General features: G+C 35.3%; 1 protein-coding gene across 1 annotated transcript in view; it reads left to right on the plus strand.

Moving 5' to 3' along the window:
- Nucleotides 1-447: 447 nt before the first annotated feature.
- LOC129238705 (proton-coupled amino acid transporter 1) overlaps nt 448-23,727 on the plus strand; it is a 62,662-nt gene continuing 39,382 nt past the window's right edge. Inside the window, exon 1 of the mRNA XM_054873827.1 lies at nt 448-944. Coding sequence (XP_054729802.1) covers nt 927-944 — 18 coding nt within the window. The 5' untranslated portion in view covers nt 448-926. The remainder of the gene's footprint in view (nt 945-23,727) is intronic.

The following is a 23,727-nucleotide window of genomic DNA, read 5'->3' on the forward strand; positions in this document are numbered from 1 at the left end:
ACAACAAAAACATAATAAACAACCAAAGTCAAATACCAGATTTATGTGGTAGCCCAATGAATGGAGTGCCAAACAAACAAACATACCAGCTGGGCGCTTGCGCTGCTGACGATTGGTTGGCTGAGCGCATAGCGCCGGTATTCACTTGGACTTAGTTGATAGAATGATTCTCTGTCAACATCGCTGTTGCTAACACAGCTAACGCTGACGCTACAACTTTGCGCTTGACAATGGCACTGGCACTGACAGTGGCAGCAGCACTAACTGACGGCAAACAGTTACGAAGTGGCCTTAGCACATGCGCTGCTTGCTGCGACGTCGACTGTTGGCGTCACTGCTGCCGTTGACGTAAGCGTGCCGTTTTGTGCTCTGTTTGTAGAATTGAGGAAGAAGTCAGCAATTGTGGGCAACCAATGTAAATGTATCTTTCAGTCTTGAAGATTTCGTGGCGCGATAAAGACGCGTAACGTTAAAAAGTAACAAAATTAAAAGCTTATACAAGTGCCAGCGCATACATATGTACATACATGCATAGGTGTAAAATAAAACTTAGCACTATAAAGAGAGTAATTAAATAGCAAATGTTTTGATTTTGATAAATGGAAAAATGCTTTATTAGGTTTGCGAGTGAGTGCAGGTGAAAAACAATAATTTTCTGGTTATGCGCCTGGTTTGCGAACTCCAATTGTGTTTGAGAACATTTTTTGTGTATAATTAAAAAAAAAATTGCTATACAAATATAACAAAAGCGAGTGGAAATAAAAATAAAACTACGTAGCAGCGAGCAAAACAGAATAAAAAGAATATATTTTTGTTTCGTTATTATGAACTGCCAATAAGTCAAAGAAGCTGAAATCAGAACTCGTTTGTGCAAATAAATAAACAATTGGTTCAACAAAAGAATTAAGAGCAAAGCAGGCACAAAAATGATTGTGGAAAGTGAGGTGTGTACTTTAGTGTAATAGAAAATTGTAATTTCTGTTTTGTTTTATCGCTATTCCATTTATTTTATTATTTTTCCCCCATTTTCTAAGGGGTTCTCATAAAAGGGCATGAACATTTATGGTTTTTTAATTTTGTGGTTGTGATTGTTGGTTGGATACGATTTTATGAGCGGAGAAACTCACTACTGTTATTTTAGTAATAATTCAAATTTATTATTTTAAAGCTTTGGCGATCTGCCATCTCTCAGTTGGAAAGGTTTGTCACATCCCTCAATTGTGACAAAATATACTTTGAACATAAGCAAACTATTAAGGAAGTAATTTCCAGATACAAAAAAAATCAAATCAAATTATTTTAAAGCTTGCTCGTTTTAACAAAGGGCTACGAACACAAAAATAAATTTATTGCTGAATTTTTGTATTTTGTTTTTTTTTTTTTGTATTTGGAATTTTATTATTAGTTTACGAATATGCAGGTTGGTTCGAAGTTACACTAATTTATTTATTTATTTATTCATTTGAAGAAGTCAAGAAAATATAATTTAGATTGACTACGAAAAATAAAAAATAACGAAAAAATATACATAAATCAAATACAAACTTACATCTACCTACAAGAGACTTCAATAGTACAGAAAATTCTTTCTTAGAAACTGAGACATCTAGCGAGCTACAGTTGGAGATCTCATTAAAATCACGAAGTTCACGTTCAATAGGAGCATTGCGGGCATAATTTGTATTGAACTTATTTATAAGTGAATAAAAAGGAAGAGCATTACGAAGAATTCTGGGTGGTGTAAGAAATCACGCCTTTAATCACATTGAAAATAAACGGGGGAGCAAGAATTGATCTTCCACTTTCTATTGACCTCAATAGCAAACGTGATGTACATATAAGATGGGATAGGATCAGAAAATCTTACTGCTCCTAGTATAAACTAAAGTCCGGCAAATCACGGTTACCAAGAAATATACATACGTATAAAGAAGGATGCAGCAGTTCCCGTTTTTACTAACAAAACTCAGATAGGAATGTATTAGGTTGGGGAAAAAGTTCGTAGGGTTTTTACCGAAGACTTTTATTTAAACAAAAAACAATAATTATATCAATAAGTCAATCAATTATATATTCACCGTGGCTGTTTACAACCTATTCCCACCTCTCGACCAATTTGTTGATGACGTTCTGCTAAAAATCGACTGATCTGGTGACAAAAAAGTTGTTGAGCCAGTCTTTAAAGACCTCTTTTTTATCGAAGGTAACACCTTTCATATGGCTTGACAGGGATGGGAAAAGGTGGTAATCGGTCGGTGCAAGGTCCGGAGAATACGGCGAATGCTGAATGACTTCTCATTCGACCTCGTGGAGTGCGGCTTTGACGACTTGTGCAACATGGGGTCTGGCGTTGTCATGAAGAAGTATGGTTTGACCATGTCGATCAGGTCTTTTCAGTCGAACAACCTCATTCACGCGATATAGCTGGGCAATGTAGAGCTCCTTGTTGGCTGATGCATTGTTTTCTAGCATTGCTTTGACGCATCTCCTGTAGCCACCCACTCCTTTCTTTGCTTCATATTGATGTATAGGCACCATTTCTAAACTCTCCTGACGATACGGTGCAAAAAGCGCTGTTTAGGACCGCGTGTTGCTCCATGGCTGACGAGATGCTGAGAAGTAATTTGAAGGCGAATTTCTTTGTTTTTTTTTCGTTGAGCTCGTGAGGCACACAGGCTCCCAAATTTTCGGTAAATTCCATTAAATGAAGGTGATTCAGAATCGTTTTATAATCACAGTTAATTTTTACCCGCAATTCACGACCGGTTCGGCGACCGTTCACCTTCAAAAGTGATTTGAGACGTTCTTCATAGAACTCGGAAGACCTTCCGCTACGGGATGTATCAGCTACAGCAAAGTCACCATTTTTGAACTTTGCAAACAATTTCCGCGCTGTAGACTCGCCTATGACACCTTCTCCATACACGTCGCAAATAAAATATCCGGTCTCATCATAAAGTGGTTGTTGATATCTTACTTAAAAAAAAAAACTATATTTTACCTCTTGCAAAAGCGCAATGAAAACTTTAAAAAATATGGGTGAACTTGGCCTCAGGAAGTGGAAGTGCGGGCACGAAGTATTTAACTTTTAATAAAAAAACAATATTTTCTCAGATGCCAATGCCTGAACATTTGCAGATTTTCAACACAATTTTGCGTCACAGATACGCAAACATTTCGCTCATTTACTTCAATAGTATCGCAAAAATTAAATTTAAAAAGTTCAACATTACTCAGAGCATTGCTCGAATTCAGTTACATCTTTGCAGCGCAATCATTGAGCAATGGACCTCCCAAATACGCGGCTATGTGCGAAATTGAAACTGAAAAATTTGAACGCATGAATGGGCATTTCTACGCATGGATAGGCATTTCATTAATACCTCACATACAGCGTGTTTTATTTCACTTCTGGCCACTCTTATCGGAAACCCCTTATACAAAAGTCGTCGTATATTTGATTAGAGATCATAAAAACAAATATATGTAACTGTAAATATTCACGATCAGGGTTCTCGAGGTACAAGTTCAGGTGCTTTTAGCTACAATTAAATTGGATGAGCTCTTCAGTGGTCGAGCGATTAAGGCCAGATAGGTGATCCCATCGCACAAATATTAGTTTGGGGAAAAAGAAATCCCCCATTGCGCAAATGCTTTAACACTGTTTTATGGTCGAGCTTTAGCTCATGGGCGATGCTACGATTACTTACAAGCCCGTCAAATTCGATTATTTCTATGATTTTATCGACATTTTCTACCTAATATTTAACAATTTTATTGATTAAATTGCAATAGTTTTCTTGTTGGCTGCCTATTTTATTGAAGCTTTTGAAAGTACATTTTTCCCTTTAACTTATATATGTACATATTTATAAAATTGGCGCGTACACCCTTTTTGGGTGTTTGGCCGAGCTCCTCCTCCTATTTGTGGCGTCCGTCTTGATGTTGCTCCACAAATGGAACTTTAACTTAGATGCGCATTTTTTGCTGTGCAAGGTCATGCGTGGATCTTCGCATAAACGTCCGAGTCTCAGTTTTCTCAGTTAGAGCTATGAGCTGTACAGATGTCTTCAAAAGTGATCGCACGCATTTCCTCTAATAAATTTTGGCTGATGTGGTTTTTGGTATTTCGGGTAAGGTAACAGGTAAGGAATATGCGTTGTTCTGTGCATTGGAATTTTTATCTGGGGAAGAAGGAATATGCGTTTAGATGTGCCTAGTAGGGCTGCAACGAAGTACTCAAATTAACATTTTTATACGCTCCAACACTAAGTTTCAGAAAGTGAACTTTTCTGCGAGAAAATGTTTGTAAATAATAAAATAAATCAATGTAAATTATTAAATTTAAGCTAATTCACAAGTTGCTTGCTTCAAACTTTATGGAAACGGTGTTGTGGAGGATGTTGAAGAATCTCGCTAGTCTATAAGGTTTCAGGAGAGTGAAAAATATTATTTGATGGTCGCTGGGTCTCTTTCGTTACAGCTTGAACTTCGTATAACCATTTCGTGACATGTGTACTGCAGACATTGCAATACTTAAGGCAGCCTTGGTTAACCCAATTCAGTGCCTTTTCTTGACTTTCGAGCGAATAAATAGAAACTATGCTATACACCTAAAACATCGTAGTAGTCCACTTAGAGGTTCAAATTGAAATTTTCAATGCGTTCTTTCGTACAGAATTTTCAGCGAAAAAATCTGCATCATCTGCATTCATTCAATAGTTTCGACTACATGAAATTAGAAGGAAAATAGCAAATAATTTTGTTTTTCGATAGTTCGTAAGGCTACAAATTGGTCGGTGCTGAAAGTATGCCTTTCCTAATCAGCAGTTTTGCTTGCATTCGCAGCAAGTGAAGGGAATCCCCCGATTTTTAGTTTGTTATTTTTTATTTATGCAAATTATTTTAGTGATAGTCATATTTGATGCACTGTGGCTGCAAAAAATTATGGCAGCAATGCGCATGCGAAATTCGATACTACATTTTATAATAAGCAATAACAGGCGGAAGCGACTATGGAAATAAGCATTTTTCTGTAATATGAATGCTTAGGTAATAATAACAAAAATTTTATTAGAGCTATAGAATTATGGCTTTAGTAGATAATCGACTTATTTGCGAACCTATCATAAGCTAAAAAAAAGGAAAAACAAAGGAAATAAGAAACAAAAGGTTAATTTCAGCCGCTATTAAACTATATACAATTAATTAAATAATTTTAATTTATACAAATTTCGTTTTATAGAATTTTGTTTTTGAATAACTTTTTTACGAAATAAAGAAATTATTTCGAGTGATAAGAAATCTTTACTTTGACCTTTACGTGCTTCATTGTTCGCCTGTTTGTATACTGCAGCTCTCCACTTCTCAAGTGTAAAATATAATTGACGTATGACACCATTTGCAAAAATTATAAATCTTCCGATAGAGTGATTAATTTTGTGCCAGTCGTAGTAGTAGCTTTGTATTAGGAGATAGTTTTGTAGAAGTTGGATACCTTTTTTTGAAAAGCAATGCATTTTTTAAGAGCTTTAATCTAACGGGAAGAGAGTCCCAACGACGTTTAGAATAAATAAAGAACTAACGTTCAGACACAAGAGTGCCATATTTTGTGGAAACTAGAAGTAAAGATCTCTATGATTGTAGCATTGAAGCCTGCCATAACGACATTGATGTTCTTCCGTGTAAAGAGGTTAGCTTAGGTTATGCTTGGCTGATCCTTTAGATCGCACATAGAACAGAAAGTGATCCATAGGGAAACTAAATTTTTGTGTGGAGAGTTTAAGAACTTTATATTTTGTTAATTAATACACAGTTTGAATAATTAGTAGGCTGCTAATTTTTTGATCTGTCACACTTTCTCAGTTTGAAAATGATGCAGAGCCTAAGCGGTTTATTCGTGTTGTGCTAAGTGCAGGGCATTGACAGAGTAGGTGTTCCGGAGTTCCTCTCGCGTAGACTTCGTTTCATACTGTGCATGTATCGTTCTGCACTAGTCGATGGACTGTGACAGTGTCCCGTCAGTATTACCGCTACAAATTTACACTCTTTCCTTGGCAGAGATAAAATATACATAGTTTGTACGAGTATACCTGAAATGGTGACTACGTAGCACGATTTTCGCGATCCTGCCCGAGCTGGTGCTTTCCCATCTTGAGCTCACTTCTTGAATCATTGCTGCATCTATATCCTGTCATTGTTTGCAGAGAGATGGATGGAAGTTTTGCGCCTGCTTTGGCTAGTATATCCCTTTTATCATTTGTTTCAATTCTCATGTGCCCTGGAACCCAGCAGATGGTGGCTTGTTTCTTAGTTCCTAGCTCGTCCATCCTGTTCCGGCTTTGTCGTACGCAGAGTGAGTTTGTCATTCATTACATCTGCTATTGCTTTGATAACTGCTTGGTTGTTAATGGAAAATGTTATTTGAGAGTTCGGAGAAGTGTTTTCTATAGCTAAGTTTACTGATTTCGTTGCTGCGTAGATCTCAGCTTGGAACACACTGCAGTAGTCTGGTAATTTGTGTAACTGTCTGAACAGAATACTGAGGCTGCAATACCCTCCTCTATTTTGCAACTGGCTGTGTATATGTTTAAGGTGTGGCGCATTGATAGTTGCCTCTCTACCTTTGGTTTCCTGAACTTTTTGCTACTAAGTTATTGGGGGAATTCAATATAATTTAGTGTACATAATTCAGAGTATAATCAACGGTGTTCTGATTCTTGTTTAACATTTTCTTAAGGGGTCCCGGTGGTCTAGAGCTCGAAAATTTAGGGTATTATCAGGAACTTTTTTTACAATACTAACAAATTAAAATCGATATTTAAATTTTTTAGGTTTTTATTTCAGACGATTCGGTTGAATAGTGTTTTTTTTGTTTTGACAACACCAGGTCGAAAACAGTCGTTTCGAGATAAATGATTTTAAAGTTTTACCATATTAACAGGAGCGCAGGAGCCTAGTTAATAGGCTGTAGAAGCTACAATATTGGGAATTTCCGCATGGAAATTTCACAGTATATTCTTAAGAGACTATACTTTCGAAATATGGAAAAAACAAAAAATTGATTTTTTTTAATTTTAGACCACACTTAAGCCTTAAGGGGTTACATGGGCTTCGTCGGGTAAAAAAACCTATTTTCAATATTTTTTTTTTGTATGTAAAAAATTATTTATTTAATTCAAACTTTTTTCTGTCTTTTAGATACATATTTAAGGAATAATTTTTGAAATTTTCAAGAAAAAAAAATTAAAACTCCTTCATTGTGACGTCATTTCCAGTGACCCCACGAAAAATAAGGTGCGTCCGCGTTGTCAGCATAACTCCTGACGTGATCATCGAAAATGAAAAAACAAAAAAATAAGTGTTTTAGTTAAGACCATAAACTCGTGCTTGAACGAAGGAAAGAAAAAAAGTAAATATTGGAATTTTGGCAGACATTTTTCCAAAAAAATGAAAATTTCAAAATTTCCTTGACATTTTTGTTTTTTTAAATAGTTGTAATTGAAAAAAAAAACACCTGTGTAAAATTTCATCAAGATCGGTTGAGTAATTTTCGAGAACATTTGACAACCGACTTTGAAAACACGGTTCCGAGAAAAACGCGTTTAAAGTTTTGAGTAACAATAAAAGTGGCTTGGAGCGCACACCTTCCAAAGGCGGAATCTCCGAAACTATTATTCGGATCGACTTGAAAATTTAGGATAATATTCTTGAGATGTTGTAGAAATTAATAAGCCAAAAACAAAAATCGATTTTTTGAACTGACGAAACCCATGTAACCCCTTAAATTTAACTAACTTCCATGTCTTTCGACATGCCCTTATCTCGTGGGTAGATATAATATGTAAATAATATAAAATAAAATCTATAAAGAATCTGCTGTATAACCAAGAGTACATAGAGGCCCTAAATGAAATTACAAGCCTTCAGTTTTAACTCTACTGGAAGTTGTTTTCAATGGATTGTAAATCAAATCTTCATTTGGTCTGGGCATTGCTACATACAAACAAACCATTTGATGCGAGTTGCTTGCTTGCTTACTAGTGGAATTTTTTTTTGGAAATTTTTTGGCTTCATATTCTGTTTGCTATTTTATGAGTTAATGCTAACGTTGTTGTTATAAGAAAATTATAATTGTCTCTATGTAACAAAATCTTGAAGGGAACTGTGCTATGTATTTTGTGTGTGTGTGTGTACATTTGGGCCTATAGCAATAATGAGGTAATGGCTGCGAAATACTACAAATCCTTAAGTGGGTATGGTAACATACATATATACATACATACATATGTATACAAAAAAAATTATATGCGTACATATGTATGTGTGTTTGTATTGACATTTGCTTTTAATTTTATGTATGTTAAATATTTTACATTATCTGCTGTGGCAAATAGACATTCAAATGTATGCATGTTTTTTTTGTTTTCTCTCTCAGAAAATAGACTTTAAATGCATTTAATTGAATTAGAAAGAAAAAGTGTGTCATTCAAAAATCTGTTTCTGTGCGCAAATTATAATTTCTTCAAACATTGGAATTAATAATAAATAAATTAATACATATGCGCAGCACAAACACACACAAGCACATATGTAGGTGGCAATGATGCATGTGCACAATAGGCCACACCGGCTGTCACAAACAGCATTGAATGTGCAACACTTGCAGCAAACAACATAAAATACAAACATACATACGCATTTATGCGCATTCATACATACATACATACATACATATATTCACATGTGTTCAAACATTGCTGCTTAAGTGATGAATGGAAAATTTCCACAAACCCCGACATAGTAGACACATTTGTATGTATTTATTTATACGCCAAGAAAGAGCACAAGAATTAAAAAATAAAAGAAAATGAGGCATCCGCAGAAGCGCGTTGTTCTGGGTATGTACAAATGTTGGACTGGTTGCCTGGCTGACTGGTTGACTGAGCAACTCAACGACTGAGCGACTGAGTGACTGACTGGCGGACGCGACTGACTGTCGAACTGGCTAACTGACTGCCCATGACTGTCAGCTAGACGGTGTTTGATGGTGTTACAAACCGAATATGCGCCCAGAAATATCTATGTATGTATGTATGTATGTATGTGTGGGCATACGGTCTCTAGTACGCAATACTTTGCATCCAGTCGAAATTTTGGCTTTGTGTCAGCAAAGTTATAGGCAGAATGCTCATTATGGCTGAGAAGTGAGCAGTAATCAATTGAGTCCTTGATTTTGAAAATGGTATAAGTCATATTTTCCTTGTTTCGAGATATTTAGAGTTTTGCATTTTAAATGATTAAAAAATATTTTTGTATTATGGAATATGATTTTTCGACAGTAAAGTAGTGCCAACAAACAAATATTTATTATGATTGTGAAATTTATAACCATTTGTAAAACGAAATGTGGTTTTGAAAGGTTGAAATGGCTTCTACCACTTTCAAAATTAACTGCATGACTTTATAAATGGCTTATACCATCAAGGAAACATTTTTATTAGTAATTAACATTTTATTCAAACTCATTTCATTGTAAATAAGTAAATTATTTATTAGTATTTAGGGAAATAAAGTTTTTGTGAAAAAGGGTGGGGTTTTCTTCTGTTATTTGTCTAATGGTTGTCTATAACACAAGCCGACAAAATTTAACCAACATTCAGACCCAGAAACCAGACTATATAGTTCCGAAGGTTTATGATGCGCTGAATCCAAATCTGGCCTCTGAATTGCTCTATCAGCTCTGGTTTTCGAGATATCCTAACCTAAAAGTGGTTTCTGAGTCTGCGATGCTGTCGGCCTGTGTAATGGAAGTAAATCAATATTTTCGTATATGCTAGGTGCTCCTCTTTAAGGTGAGAAGTGAATTCGGAAATGTGACCCAAGAAAGTTTTATAAAACATCTTATATGGAGCTTGTGTTAGAAATCTGATCAATTGTATTTTTAGCTAAGACACAGCTTCCCCATTGGTGTTTTTCTTTCTATTATTCGTTGAGTCTTTTAGTTGTTTTATCGAAATGAAATCTTTCTGAGCCATTTGTATGTACTACCAAAAATGGGTTTTTCTTTTTACATACTTCTATTAAATAATGCTCAGGTATGTATAAATAATTCGATTTTTTAATCTTAGTTTCTATCAAAGATGCTTTAAGATGCCGGACGCGACTTTCTATGATTCTCTGAGGCGATTGTTTCATCCCATTCATACATTTTAGCATTTTCACTGTGGAAATTATGAAACCATAAATTGTATACATACATCTTGCGCTTATATAATAAGCTACCGAAACAGAAAGTTTTGGATAAGAAAGTGCTTTCTGAAGATCAAATGTGAATCCGTAATATTCACTCGGGTTATCTTTTGCTTTTTGTATGTCATCTGTTAAACTTTTTGTAGCCTGTTCGGCACTGTTCAGATGTGAATCATGAATTTCCATAAGATGCAACTTCTCGCCTTCTTAAAACTACATTTTCACATATATCCTTCATAATTTCTGGGTCGTCTTTTTTTTATTGATTGTTTTCAAACCAAACCATACAGAAACAAATTCTGTTTTTAGAAACTTGCTAATTTCCAAAAAGAATCAAAATTAGCTTTCCTGCCTTCATATCCGATTCCATTTATACATTTTTTGGAACAAGAGCAATCTTTATTTTCGAAAAGTTTACCACTCACTTGCTTAGACTCTTTTGTTTCATATCCCTTTCTACTATTTCTCTTCATTTTTCTTATATTACTAGCTTCGAAAAAAACACTCAACTATCCAACAAATACATCGAGTTACACAAAAAATAATTTCAGACATGGAAAATAAACGATACTGCGTTGCTGTATTTTTGGACGTCGCAAAAGCTTTTGACAAAGTTTGGCACAAAGGCCTCTTGCATAAAATTAGGACAATATTACCACTCGACTATTATTTAATTATCAAGAGCTACCTTACTGACCGATGCTTCTACATTAAATACAATGACAAATACTCACATATACATCCAATAACAGCAGGAGTTCCTCAAGGTAGCGTTCTAGGGCCACTGCTATATGTCTTATTTACCTCTGACATACCACTCCCAGACGAAACTAATTCTACTATAGCAACATTCGCAGACGACACAATTTTATTGTCATCTGACAAAAACCTCTCCACCGCAACAACAAAATTACAGATGTACACCAACAATGTAAAGAAGTGGTTTGACAAATGGAGTTTAAAAATAAACGAGGACAAATCTGTACAAGTAATATTTACGACAAGAACAGAGATTGCTGCTATGCCGATTAAGCTCAGCAATAAAAATATACAAATTGAAAAATCTGCAAAATATCTTGGAATCCATCTGGATTCAAAACTGACTTGGAAAGATCATATCAAAAAGAAAATAAAACAAATAAAGGAAAAATTTCGACAATTGCATTGGCTAATAGGCAGAAATTCTAAGCTCCATATTTCCAACAAACTTTTAATATACAAGGCGGTCATTAAACCAATCTGGACCTACGGACTTCAAGTGTGGGGAACTGCAAAAAGAACTCACATAAACAAAGTACAGCGACAACAATCAAAAATCTTACGTATAATAACAATGTCCGACAGGTACACAAAAAATGATGACATCCATACTACGTTCAATATACCATTAATCGACGAAGAAATAAAAGCGATATCAACAAGGTATTTTAACGAAATAAACCAGCACAAAAATAGAGAAGTCAATACACTCTCACAACTTGAAAGAAGAACTTTACGACGTCTGAAGAGAAACCGACCAATTGACCTATTAAATTAAATATTAATTCTCGTATGCTAAAATAACTGTTCTATAATATATAAAATGTAATTCTTTTCCTATCGCTGTATTCGTCTTGGCACTGGCCATGATGAAATATATTTAATAATTTTCCTAACTAATTGTTAAAAAATGTACTAGATGTCAGTATGACAGATGTATGATTAATGTAGGAATAATAAAAAAAAAAAAAAAAAAAAAAAAAAAACAAAAAAAACTAGCTTAAACCCGTGGGTTTCACCTCACATTTCTATCAAAAAGTGTGCAATGTAAATAAAACAACTTTAACTTTTTTAAGTCAGTTTAGGTATTATTTAAAACGATCGGATATACGACATTTTTTGTTATATTATTTTGAGTATAAATAAAAAGGTTTTTCGGTGCGCCAACTCTGGAGCAGGCTACATATAATTGGCCATGGGTAAAACATGAGTTGGTTAGATTGACTCCTGCTACAGTTAATGATTGTCCCTGAGCTTTATTTATGGACATTGCGAAAGCCAGTCTAATAGGAAATTGGAGGCGTTTAAAATTGAAAGGTATATCCGTCGGTATCATTGGAATTCTTTGTGGTTTTCAAAACTTCCTGATAAAAGCTTCTATAACATTCGGTAAAAGTTTCGTGATGATTAGCCTTGTGCCATTGCATAAACGTGGAGGATCTAAATTACGCAGCATAATTATCATGGCCCCCTTTTTAAGCATCAGTCGATATGCAGTATGAAAAATCCCATTTGTATAGGAGGTGTCACGCCCCATTTCTAGCTATCACCAGTTTTCATGCAGGAGTTAGGTATTAACCCCATATAATCTCTTACCAAATTTCAGTTGTCTAGCCCAAATACTTCCGGAGATATGGACAATGAAAAATTGCATTTATATGGGAGGTGCCAAGCCCCCTTTTTCGTTTTTCTCAGTTTTCTTGGAGGTGTTAGGGATTAACCTCATATAACCCCTTCCCAAATTTCATTGGTCTAGCCTAAATACTTCCAGAGATATGGACTCTAAAAAATTCCAGTTGTATGGGAGGTGCCACGCACCCTTTTTCGTTATACGCAGTTTTTCTGGATTACCATTACCAAATTTCAGTAGTCTAACGTAAATACTTCCAGAAATACGGACTGTTAAAAATTCCTTTTGTATGGGAGGTGCCACGCCCCCTATATATATCAAACTATTTTTTAGCCCATGACCATCCCGGTAAGGTATCCAGTTCGTGTTTCAAATTTGGTTACGATCGGTTTATGCGTTTAGGACGCAAGTCGATCTATAGATACATACATAATTTGAATTTTATATATGTATATAGATGTGCATAATTACATTGATTTCATGTCACCTTTCCTGATTTCATGTTGCTTTCTTTCATTGGTAAGGATTCCGAATTCACTTTTAAAGTATGAACTGATTCATCTGAAGGCGATATAAGTCTTATTCGTTTCCATTTCTTGGTAGCATTAATTATACTTCTTCGCCATATAATGTCTACAATTAATTATAAATAGTACGTTTTGACATTAAAATGATTACTTGATCATATCTGAACCGTTATCTGAAGACATGACAAAATTACTAATTATTTTGCCAAACTTTGGGAACAGACTGACTTATACTACTATCAAAAAAAACAGTAACCGTATTTTGTTTACGAACCAAAAAATAAACAAATTTTATCGAGTTAATTTTCATGGCATACTGCTAATCTCTTCAGATTATGTTATTTTATTAGGATTTGATATGAAATAGCTGATAAACTAAATTTTTAAAATTTTTGACTTATACTACTTTCAAAATCAAGGGCTCAATTGTATAATTGTATATTTGCTTACACAAATTTGTTGCATTGCCGTTTTATTGCAATTTTACACAGCTTTTAAAAATGCACGTGATTTTGGTGGAAAAAAACGAAAGCTTGAAAGCCGATAAATTTCTTTCGTAATTAAAACTGCAAAACTAGTCACGATTTGATGAACTCATTCCTATTAAATTTTCATACCTACACACAAACATACATATAGTATGTATGTATATTTGAAAAATGCATAGCAATGAAATTGCAACGGAATTTTCTTATCAAATTACTCATTGGCATGACAGCTTGTTGCAGTTTTTATATACATTCATACACCTATGCATATGTATGTACATATATGCTTGGTGAAGTCCTAAAGTGCCAGGGAATTGTAAATTTGTTCATAAAAAGGTGCATATACAAAAATATTATATTTAGAATGAATAAAATTAGAGATATCTCAACGTGAAGCCCTTGATAGGTCGCTACTTAAAACGGGCGCAATCGACGTCCACGCCTACAGCCGACTTCCATGTAACGATAGAGCTCGAAAGAACAACAAATTTTATTTATTTTTATTTTATTTTATAGAAACTTCCGTAACAATAATATTTCTGTATGCTAAAATTAACGCGGCGCTGACAAACAAAACCCAAAAATTATAAGAACCCAAACGAATGACCAAAAACTCAAAAAGCAACAAAAAAAAAATAATGATTAAATAATATAAAAAAATGTCGAACACAAAAAAAAATAATAATAAAATATCGAAACGTGAAATGAATACGGACAAATGTCAATGAAGGAAAAAATACTTATTTACCAAAAATAATGAGCTTCCACACTTTAAACTTCCCAAATTAAACAACTACGCTTTCTCCCGCTTTCAACGAAAGTTAGGTATCTTGGAGTGACACTTGACTCCAAACTCGATTAGAAACTACACATTGAAAATTGGGTAAAATAGGCCAGTATAGCTTTCTACTACTACCGGGACTCAAGCCACAGGTCCTGCTTTCGGTGAACAACGTAGTGGTCCTGCCAATTTTAGTGCATGGTTGTCTGGTTTAGTGAGGAAGGTCCTTTCGTAAGGACTATAATATCACTAAGCTGTGAAGGGTGCAAAGGACTGCTTGCATTGGCATCATCGGAGTATGTAGAACTTGTCCATGTGCTGCCCTCAATGCCGTTTTGCACTTCTACTCATCGACTTATTTCTACTCAATGTGCAGTCAGGTTAAATGAGGTCGACCTCTGGAGGCAGACTCTCAAGGGACATAGTAGCATTTTTAGGCAGTTAATGCTGTATTTTTCTGACCTTCGGACAGATCTCTCTATCCATAAATTGAAGTTTTAGGCTTACGCCAGTGCAATCTTTTCAAGTAGACAGAATTGGGACGACGGGAAAATCTGCACCGAAGCTGGTACCTATGTCTTCACTGTTGGAATCGGGAGTCGGAGCAGGGGTTTTCTCTAAATCAGCCAATTTATCTATTTCCTTAAAACTGCTAGTGCTTTTCAGGCAGAAGTCTCCCCACTTGGGAGCGCGGGTGATGTTAACATTTTTTCAGATAGTCGGGCTGCGATCAAGGCTGTGACGATGCCATGGTGCATATCCAAACTAGTCAACTCTTGTTAGGAGGAGATCAAATCTCTTGGATGTACAGGTAACATTTCTCTGATCTGGGTTCTAGGACATAGGAACATAGGGGGATATGAAATCGCTGATGTGCTTGACAGGAAAGGGACTGAATTGGTCTCAGAGAACTCCTACCTGGTAATCGGCATCCCCTTGACTGTTGTTAAAGGCGAATTGCACAACTTATTTCTCAGGAAAGCGCAGAAGAGATGGAGCTCCATTTCTTCATGTGCTATTTCCAAAATCCGTTGGCCCTAGTGCAATAGACGGAGGACTCAGAAAGCTCTGGGCTCCACGACATTCAATTTCCAAACTCACAGCTGTTTACCGGTCATTGGACGATCGGTTCACACGCGGAAAAGCTGGGGTTATCATTTAACCCCCATTGCAGAAGCTGTGGGGACCTTTCATAGAAGAAAGTTGCTGAGCAATTTCTCTGTAAATGTCCGGGTTTAGACGATTAAGGTCACTGGGTGCTCCTTTCTTCGGGAGCCTGGGGCAGTGCGCCAACCTAAATCCCGTCAATCTTTTCCATTACATCAATATTTCTGGTTGGCTGTAGATATCTGCCTCTTGGAGGACTCATAATGGTTTGACGCTTGGGGAGTGCTAGAGTTGTACTTGAATCAATAAAAAGAGGATCGAGAGAGAGAAAAATAAATAAATAAATGTTGAATGAAAGGTACATAATCAAATTAAATGAAAAAAATATATACATTTATCAAAAAAATATCGAAAAAAAATGTAAAATAAAGAAAAAATTAAAAAAATCCGAAGAAATAATGTAATAATTAATTAATTATTAAAATAAAAGCACAATTTAATTAGAAACCAACAAAAAATAGCGAAAGGCTGTGAAATACAGAAAAATAATAAATAAACAAATTAATATTAAAAAAACAAAGTTTTTAAATCAGCAATAATAAAAAATAGAGAAAAACAGCAGAACACAAAATCACAAAGGGTTGAGTTCGCTTGAGAAAAACCTTTAGAGGCTGTCGGCTGACATGCGTCACTTCCGCGTTAGGTTTTTGACCGAACTTCTCCTTCAATTTGCGGTGTGCATCTAAATATTGTCCAACTAATGAAGGGATCTACTCATCGGAGGAAAGTGTCTGAGAGAACAAAAAAAAAATAACGTTTTGAATATTTTGTTCTTTCTTCCTTTGACTGGTGCTTGAACTGATGCCTTAACGGATAGTTTTCGTCCATTCAAAGAACACTGTTGCCCTTTTTCTCTCCATACCTTTGTCATATTGGATTCTCTTATACTTCTTATTAAGGTTTTCTTTCATAAATAATGGGTGGGTCATATCGTGTTTGCTTTTTGAACCACCTATTTTTTTGAGAATGGTAACACAAATGACATGTCAAATGTGTTCATAATTTACTTAAAGGTTTGACATTTACGAAATGGGACGCTATACGCTTGAACAAAATTGGGAAATATTGAAAACCTATTTCCAAAGTGGTGAGTCTTTTTCTTCTTTTCTGATTAAGCTCATTTTCACATCGGTGGCTACGTCAATAAGCAAAATTGTCGGATTTGGGGCTCAGAAAATCCGCACGTTACTGTAGAGAAGCAAATGCATCCACAACGACTCACTGTTTGGTGTGGTTTTTGGTCTGGCGGCATCATCGGGCCATTTTTTTTCGAAACTGAGCGAGGAGCCGCGGTTACAGTAAATGGAGAGCGTTACCGTGACATGCTCAACGAGTTGTTTCCAAAAATTGAAAAGGATGACATGGACGACATTTGGTTTCAACAGGACGGTGCAACTTGTCACACTGCCAAAGTTACACTCGAACTTATGGCTACCGTTTTTGAAAACCGAATTATCAGCCGAAATTCCGATATCAATTGGCCGCCTCGGAGCTGTGATTTAAGCCCGTTGGACTATCTTTTGTGGGGAGCCGTTAAGGACAAATACTATGCGAACCATCCAGAGACGATTGATGCTTTAAAACACGAAATCGAAGTTGCCATTCATGAAATTGGAGCCCAAACAATCGAAAATGTGCTTAAAAATTGAGTTGATCGAATGCCTACTGTAAAGCCATTCGTGACAGTCATTTGAACGATATTATTTTTCATTCATAAATGACAACGTTCAATCTTCAAAATAAAAAAAAAAGTTTGAAAAAATATTGATTAGTTTTTTTTAACTCAAACAGCAAATTTTACATGGCCCACCCTATAGTAGTGTTCCGGATTTCAATGCTAAATTTTTTTTCCGCCAAATTTCACTCCATTTCTTCTTGCCAATGCAAGACTTTTGAGTGACCTCCATTGCTCTTATTGAGATATGATCCTTGATGCCGTCGCCTTTTCTAAATTAGCGAGTTCTTATAGAATTTCAACGTGATGAGTATTTTGGAGAGTCAATCTTGCTTCAGTGTGAATGACAGTACTTGCCGACGAATGTCGAATAGGAGAGTTGTGGTAGATGTCTCATGGCCCGATGATTTGCTCACGTAGCAGGGAGTATGAGAGCTGTTTGCTTATATCAGAGGTCGCCAAAACTAAGATTGTGTTGTTGATATAGGAAAAAGCCTTCACACAAAGACATACACACGCGGCCTTTGCCCATGGCACTTCGTATGTGCGCATACGTGAGAAATGATCGGGCAGAATTCTACTGCCGAAACCACTTTGACGAAATTGCTCTCACAATTTCGCTTCGGATGAGCAAACCTTGTAATCTATCATCCTTGATTTAATACACCTTGGCGGTGATCGTTTGTCTCTCAAGTCTCTCCATTAAATTACTGGACTTTTCAGTTCGCTGATAACAGCGCAATTTGCCATGGCCGGCTTTTAAGAAGGATGCTCATTCCCGAATGCCCTCTTTTTTTGTACTACAATAGGTTCTTGTAGACTCAACACACAACTTTACTCTTTGAATATTGCTTAGAGAGTACGTTCACATACCGGCCACTTGCTCCAAGTCACATACTTGTTTGCAGCGGCACTGACTTTAAATGTTAGTAGAAGGGGCTCACTAAAGCACTCTCTTTTTCTACCCCGTATATCGCTCATAGGTTACTTGTGTTGCTTATCAATATATTGTACATGCACACAAACGCTGGGATTGAGTGTAGTTGTATAGCTGCGCCCTTCCACCATATTGCATACTTTTATGTATTGAGTGCTACTATGTTAGGCGAATAATAACTCGGGTAGGGAATGTTAAAAACAACAGGCTAGCGTTATCTGCAAATTTTTACGAAATCACAGTTTCAGGAATATATCTACAAGTGATATCTATAAAAGTGTATATTCGTCTACGTTTACTAGCATTCGCTTTCCTCTATTTAATTACTTTACAGCTGCTTTGGGCCATAATTCTCTCACACGTTTTCGTATACAAATAAGCCGGCCATTAAACAAGCAGACGCTTATTAGTCTTAAATTATGTTCATAAAGTTATAAAACACTTTCAAGTAACGACATCGTTAATATCTCCCTGTCACAAATTGAAAAGGCTTACGCTTTGCCGTAAATCTTATCTGAGATTTGCTAAAAACGTGTGAAATGCAAGTAATCGCTCTTAGATATTGTCGATTAGTTTTTGCGCGATAAAATTTTTATTTGAATAAATGTTATCTCTGTTACCTCATAACTTCACATTTTTTGCTTTGAGAGCAGCGTTGCCACAGGCTTAGCAATTTCTATTTTATCTTCTTAACACTAAAAATGTGTTAAACATAAAACAAATTACTTAGAGCAACTGTGATAGAACAGAGGGGAAGCGATTATTCCTACCAAATGTTAAAAAAGAGAAGAGAATAGTAGAAAGGAGTAAATGTGAAAAGCTGGAGTTATTCGAAAAAATGAATCTGAAAAACTTATCAGAAAATTCGGCACAATATAAAAATTTCAAGACAGGTATTAATTTTTCAGAGAATGAGACTCCAAGCCTGATAATTAACATTGGTTATCAATATTCGATAATAAATTTCAGAATCACATACATATGTACAGTGAGCGTCAAAATAAAGTGCACAAAGCATTTTGTTATAGGTATTATGGATTTTATTTCAGTCTTTTATAACAAAGCAATATATGTATTTTCATTTCATGTTTTTTAAATTAGTATTTGATTCTCTACCTAATACTAGAAAACAACAGAAAATAAATTACAACAACAAAAGTTTTAAAACAAAAACAAAATTTACTACATATTTTACACGTCAAAATAAAGTGTACAGCGTACATCAGTAGCATTTTAGCGATGTTGTATCGTAAAAAATACCGTTATATTTGGTTGTTTACTTCCTTTTTGCTTTTTTCATATTGTATTTAAATTGGTTGCGATCGGCAGAGTGAAAAGTTTTTGTCTACAGTAAATTACATTCTATTATTTATTTTTTTCAATAATGGGTAAACAAACTTCGACTGATGTTAGCGAACTGGTAGTAAAGCTTCGCAATGAAGGTAAAACCTTTCGTGAAATTGGCTCTATTGTCAACAGAAGCCATAGTAGTTAACAAATACAAAAAGTTCGGCAAAGTAGAAAATCGCTCAGGTGCAGGTCGTCCAAAAGTTTTAAATGAGACTGAAGTAAGGTCTATAGTGCGTGATGTGAAGGAAAATCCCTTTAAAAGGGCGGTCAAAATATCACAAGAAGTTTCAACTGCATCAGATACTAGGGTAAGTACCAGCACAATACGTGTAACGTTGTACGCAAATGGATTACATGGTCGTCTCCCACGAAAAAAGCCGCTAATATCTACAGTTAAAAGTCTTGATTATGCAAAGAAATACGAAAATCGGGATGTTTCTTTCTGGAATAATGTCCTGTTTAGCGATGAAAGTAAGTTCGAGGTATTTGGGCAGAAAAAACCGGTTAAAGTGTGGAAAACCAAAAATAAAGAGTATGCCGACCAAAATTTGATAATCACAGTTAAGCACGGTGGGGGTTCGGTGATGGTGTGGGGATGCATGGCGACAAGCGGAGTGGGCAATTTGGTTTTTATTGAAAGTACCATGAACAAAACAGATTATCTGAATATTTTACAAAATAATTTGTTAACCAGTGTGCAAAAATTAGACTTGCAGGGATCTTGGATCTTTCAACAAGATAATGATCCCAAGCACACAGCAAAAATAGTAAAAGAATGGCTGATTTCTCGTACTCCTAAGACACTGGATCATCCTGCACAGTCACCGGATTTAAACCCTATTGAAAATTTGTGGGAGCATTTAGACCACCAATTCCGGAAAAGGGCAATCACCAATATGGATATGCTGAAATTCGTTATAAAGGAAGAGTGTCATAAAATTTCATCTGACGTGACAAAAAAACTAGATAAGTCGATGCCCCGAAAACTGTCTTCCGTTATCAAAGCAAAAGGGAAATCAACAAAATACTAAATCGACATTACATTTTTGTAGAATATATCTCTGTACACTTTATTTTGACGCGTAAGAAATAGTTTTAAACAAAAAGAAGCTCTTTGGGTGCCACACCATTTAACACCACAAAACGTGTGTATTGCATTTCCATCTACGAAACCTTGTTCAAACGGAATCAAATCGATCTAATTCTTAAACAGGTGATGACTGGGGATAAGAAATGGATGACATACGACAATGTTGTGCGAAAACGATCGTGGTCAAAGCGGGACGAAGTATATTAGCTCAAACGGTGGCAAAACCAGGACTAATGGCCAGAAATGTGCTACTACGAGTATGTATGTATTTGGTGAGGTTTGAAAGGAATCATTTGTTATGAGTTGCTTCCGTATGTCCAAACACTACATTCAGATCTCTACTTTCAACAACTGGGCCGTTTGAAGCTGACGATGGGCAAGAAACGGTCACAATTGGCGAAAAGAAGAGGTGTTGTGTTCGATCAGGACAACGCAAGGCCACACATATCGGTAGTGAGTAGTCAAAGACTCCGCGAGCTTGATTGGGGAGTTTTAATGCATCCACCCGATAGTGCGGTTCTGGCACCAAGCAACTAATACCTTCTTTTCTCTAATTTGCAAACTTCCTGAGTGATAAGAAATTTGTGTCAAGAGAAGATTGTGAAAATCGACTACTAGAGTTTTTCGCCAATAAGGACTTCTATGTTAGGGGCGTTATGAAGCTGCCTTTAAAAGGGCAACAAATTATGTAACAAAACGGTGCATGATTGATCTAAATTGGACCATCCTAAACATCTTACATAAAGTTTTGAATTTTACGCAAAAATAATGGATCTCTTTTTCCAGCAACCTATCAATGTATGTCTTTAGGTTGTATGCTCAGAAGTGTCGAGCGATGAATGAGGACTTAAGGATTCCTGATGGTATAGAGTTCAAAAATTTTTTTATATTTTCATTTTACAATAAAAAAAAATTAAAAACGATATTTAAATTTTTAGGCTTTTTATTTAACTCCTTTTACATACAAAAATGAAATATTTTTGTTTTTTTTATTTTGTTGTTTTGTTTGGACCTGGACGGTGTTGTCTATTCTTTGTCTTCTATTTATCTGAAACACAAAAACCAATTATATAAAATTATTAATCAGTATGACTGTTGCTATGCCCCACTACTAGAATAAAAAAATTGACAAAATGGCGCGGTTTTGAATTTGACTCTCTAAAAATCGTTTTTTTGCATTTTTTTAATCGAAAAAAAAAAAACGAAATAATTAAAATAATAATAGCGATGATCTTGTGAACAACATATTAAAATTTCAGACGATTCGGATGAATAGTTTTTTTTTTTGACAACACCAGGCCGAAAAAAGTCATTTCGACATAAGTGAGGGTGGCGGTGGGACGAATCTTACTCTACCTAAAACGGCTGTAGAATCAAAAATATTGAGAATATCCTTCCAAAAATTTGGCAGTATATTCTTAAAAGTCTATACTTTCGAAATATCGAGAAAAAACAAAAAATCGATTTTTTGAAAATTCTAGACCACCGGGACCCCTTAAGTGAACTAATGCAGATCTGGGAAAAATGTTTGCTTATGCTTTTGGAAAAATCCTTTGCTAAACTTAAGTATTTTCAGTGGAATATAAATAAGAACAGGGATCAACTTAACTGACAGCACGTGAATTTTGTTTAAAAAATTGAAATAGGATTTCTAGGTTTCTTTGACACGCTCCCAATATAAGATATGAAAAAATTATACACACCTACATATTCACCTACACATTTCATTCGCTCTAAGTTAAGTGTAAATACATTTCTGCTACGATTCTGATCATGCCAAGTGCCTTTTGTCGCAATCGCCCACTCACATTCACATTCACATTCCCTCTCACGAGTTCATAGTACACGTGTGTGTATAGATATGAAGGAATACCGTTATAATGGGTATTAAAATGAATGCATATTGTGGGAACATAATTTGTATATAATAAAAAAATTTAAATAGGACTTTAATTAACACTTTGTGAAGATATTAATGCAATCAGGCATTCACTTGACATTAAGCTAATTGCAATGTATAACAAAAACAAAAAATAAATATTAAGATCATTGACTCTTTGCACAGTGCTCGTAAATAGCACAAATATGTCAATACGAGTGGCTAACAAACAACGATGGCGCTGAGAAAAATAGGCGAAAATGCATTTTATTTGAATATTTTGGTTTTCGTTTTTGATATTTTGCCAACTCATTCACCCATCATTGTGCCCGTTTGAATTAATTTTGTTAAGCAAAAACAAAAAAAAAAAATAATAATAATATAATAATAATAAACACACGCACGCATGGGGCAAACGTGTGAAAATGAAAACACATAAAGCGAAATCAACAGGTCGCCTCTGGGAAATTAAAGAAATCGTAAAATTAAAAGATAGTTGCAGTATAAATAAAAACACAAGAAATTGGTTTGTGAAAAAACTTAAATGCATACATATATACACATGTATGTACATATGCACATTAGGGTATGTTAATGTTCATATTTTCCGCTGGAATTATAAAGTGTATTATATTATTTTATGGTCGATTTTTAGCATCTTGGCGATGCTACGCCAACTAACAGGCCGGTCAACTTCGATTATTTCTATTTCTATTTCTATTATCAAAAAAAGCTGAACAGAATCGACGAAACCAAAATTGCACGTAATCAGCTAATTCACTGTTATAGAAGCGGCAGCACAAACACCATTCTCGATTTCAGCTGCCCGGCCTGCATTTTCGTCTTTATCAAAGAAAAAATGTTAAATGTACCCAATTTTTTCTCTTTGTTGACTTCCATTGATAACACCCTGTAACTCACAACAGCATAAACTTTAAATTGCTTGATCGATACTTTACAAGATATCGATCACTACAGCCGTCTACCGAAAAAATGATGGATTTCTTTTTCCTCAAATTAATATTTTAGGGCTTCCTCAAAAATATTTCGGAAAAATATTAAAATAAAAAGGCTAATACTATCGCCTCCTTTATGCTTAATCGTCATTGACGATGTACTAAGCAATGCTCCCGTAAAGGGGATTTCTTTGGAATCCGATCAATATGGAACATCTAGGCTACTTTGAGATGGAG

This window comes from Anastrepha obliqua, chromosome 2, assembly GCF_027943255.1.
Source record: "Anastrepha obliqua isolate idAnaObli1 chromosome 2, idAnaObli1_1.0, whole genome shotgun sequence".
Taxonomy (NCBI): Eukaryota; Metazoa; Arthropoda; class Insecta; order Diptera; family Tephritidae; genus Anastrepha; species Anastrepha obliqua.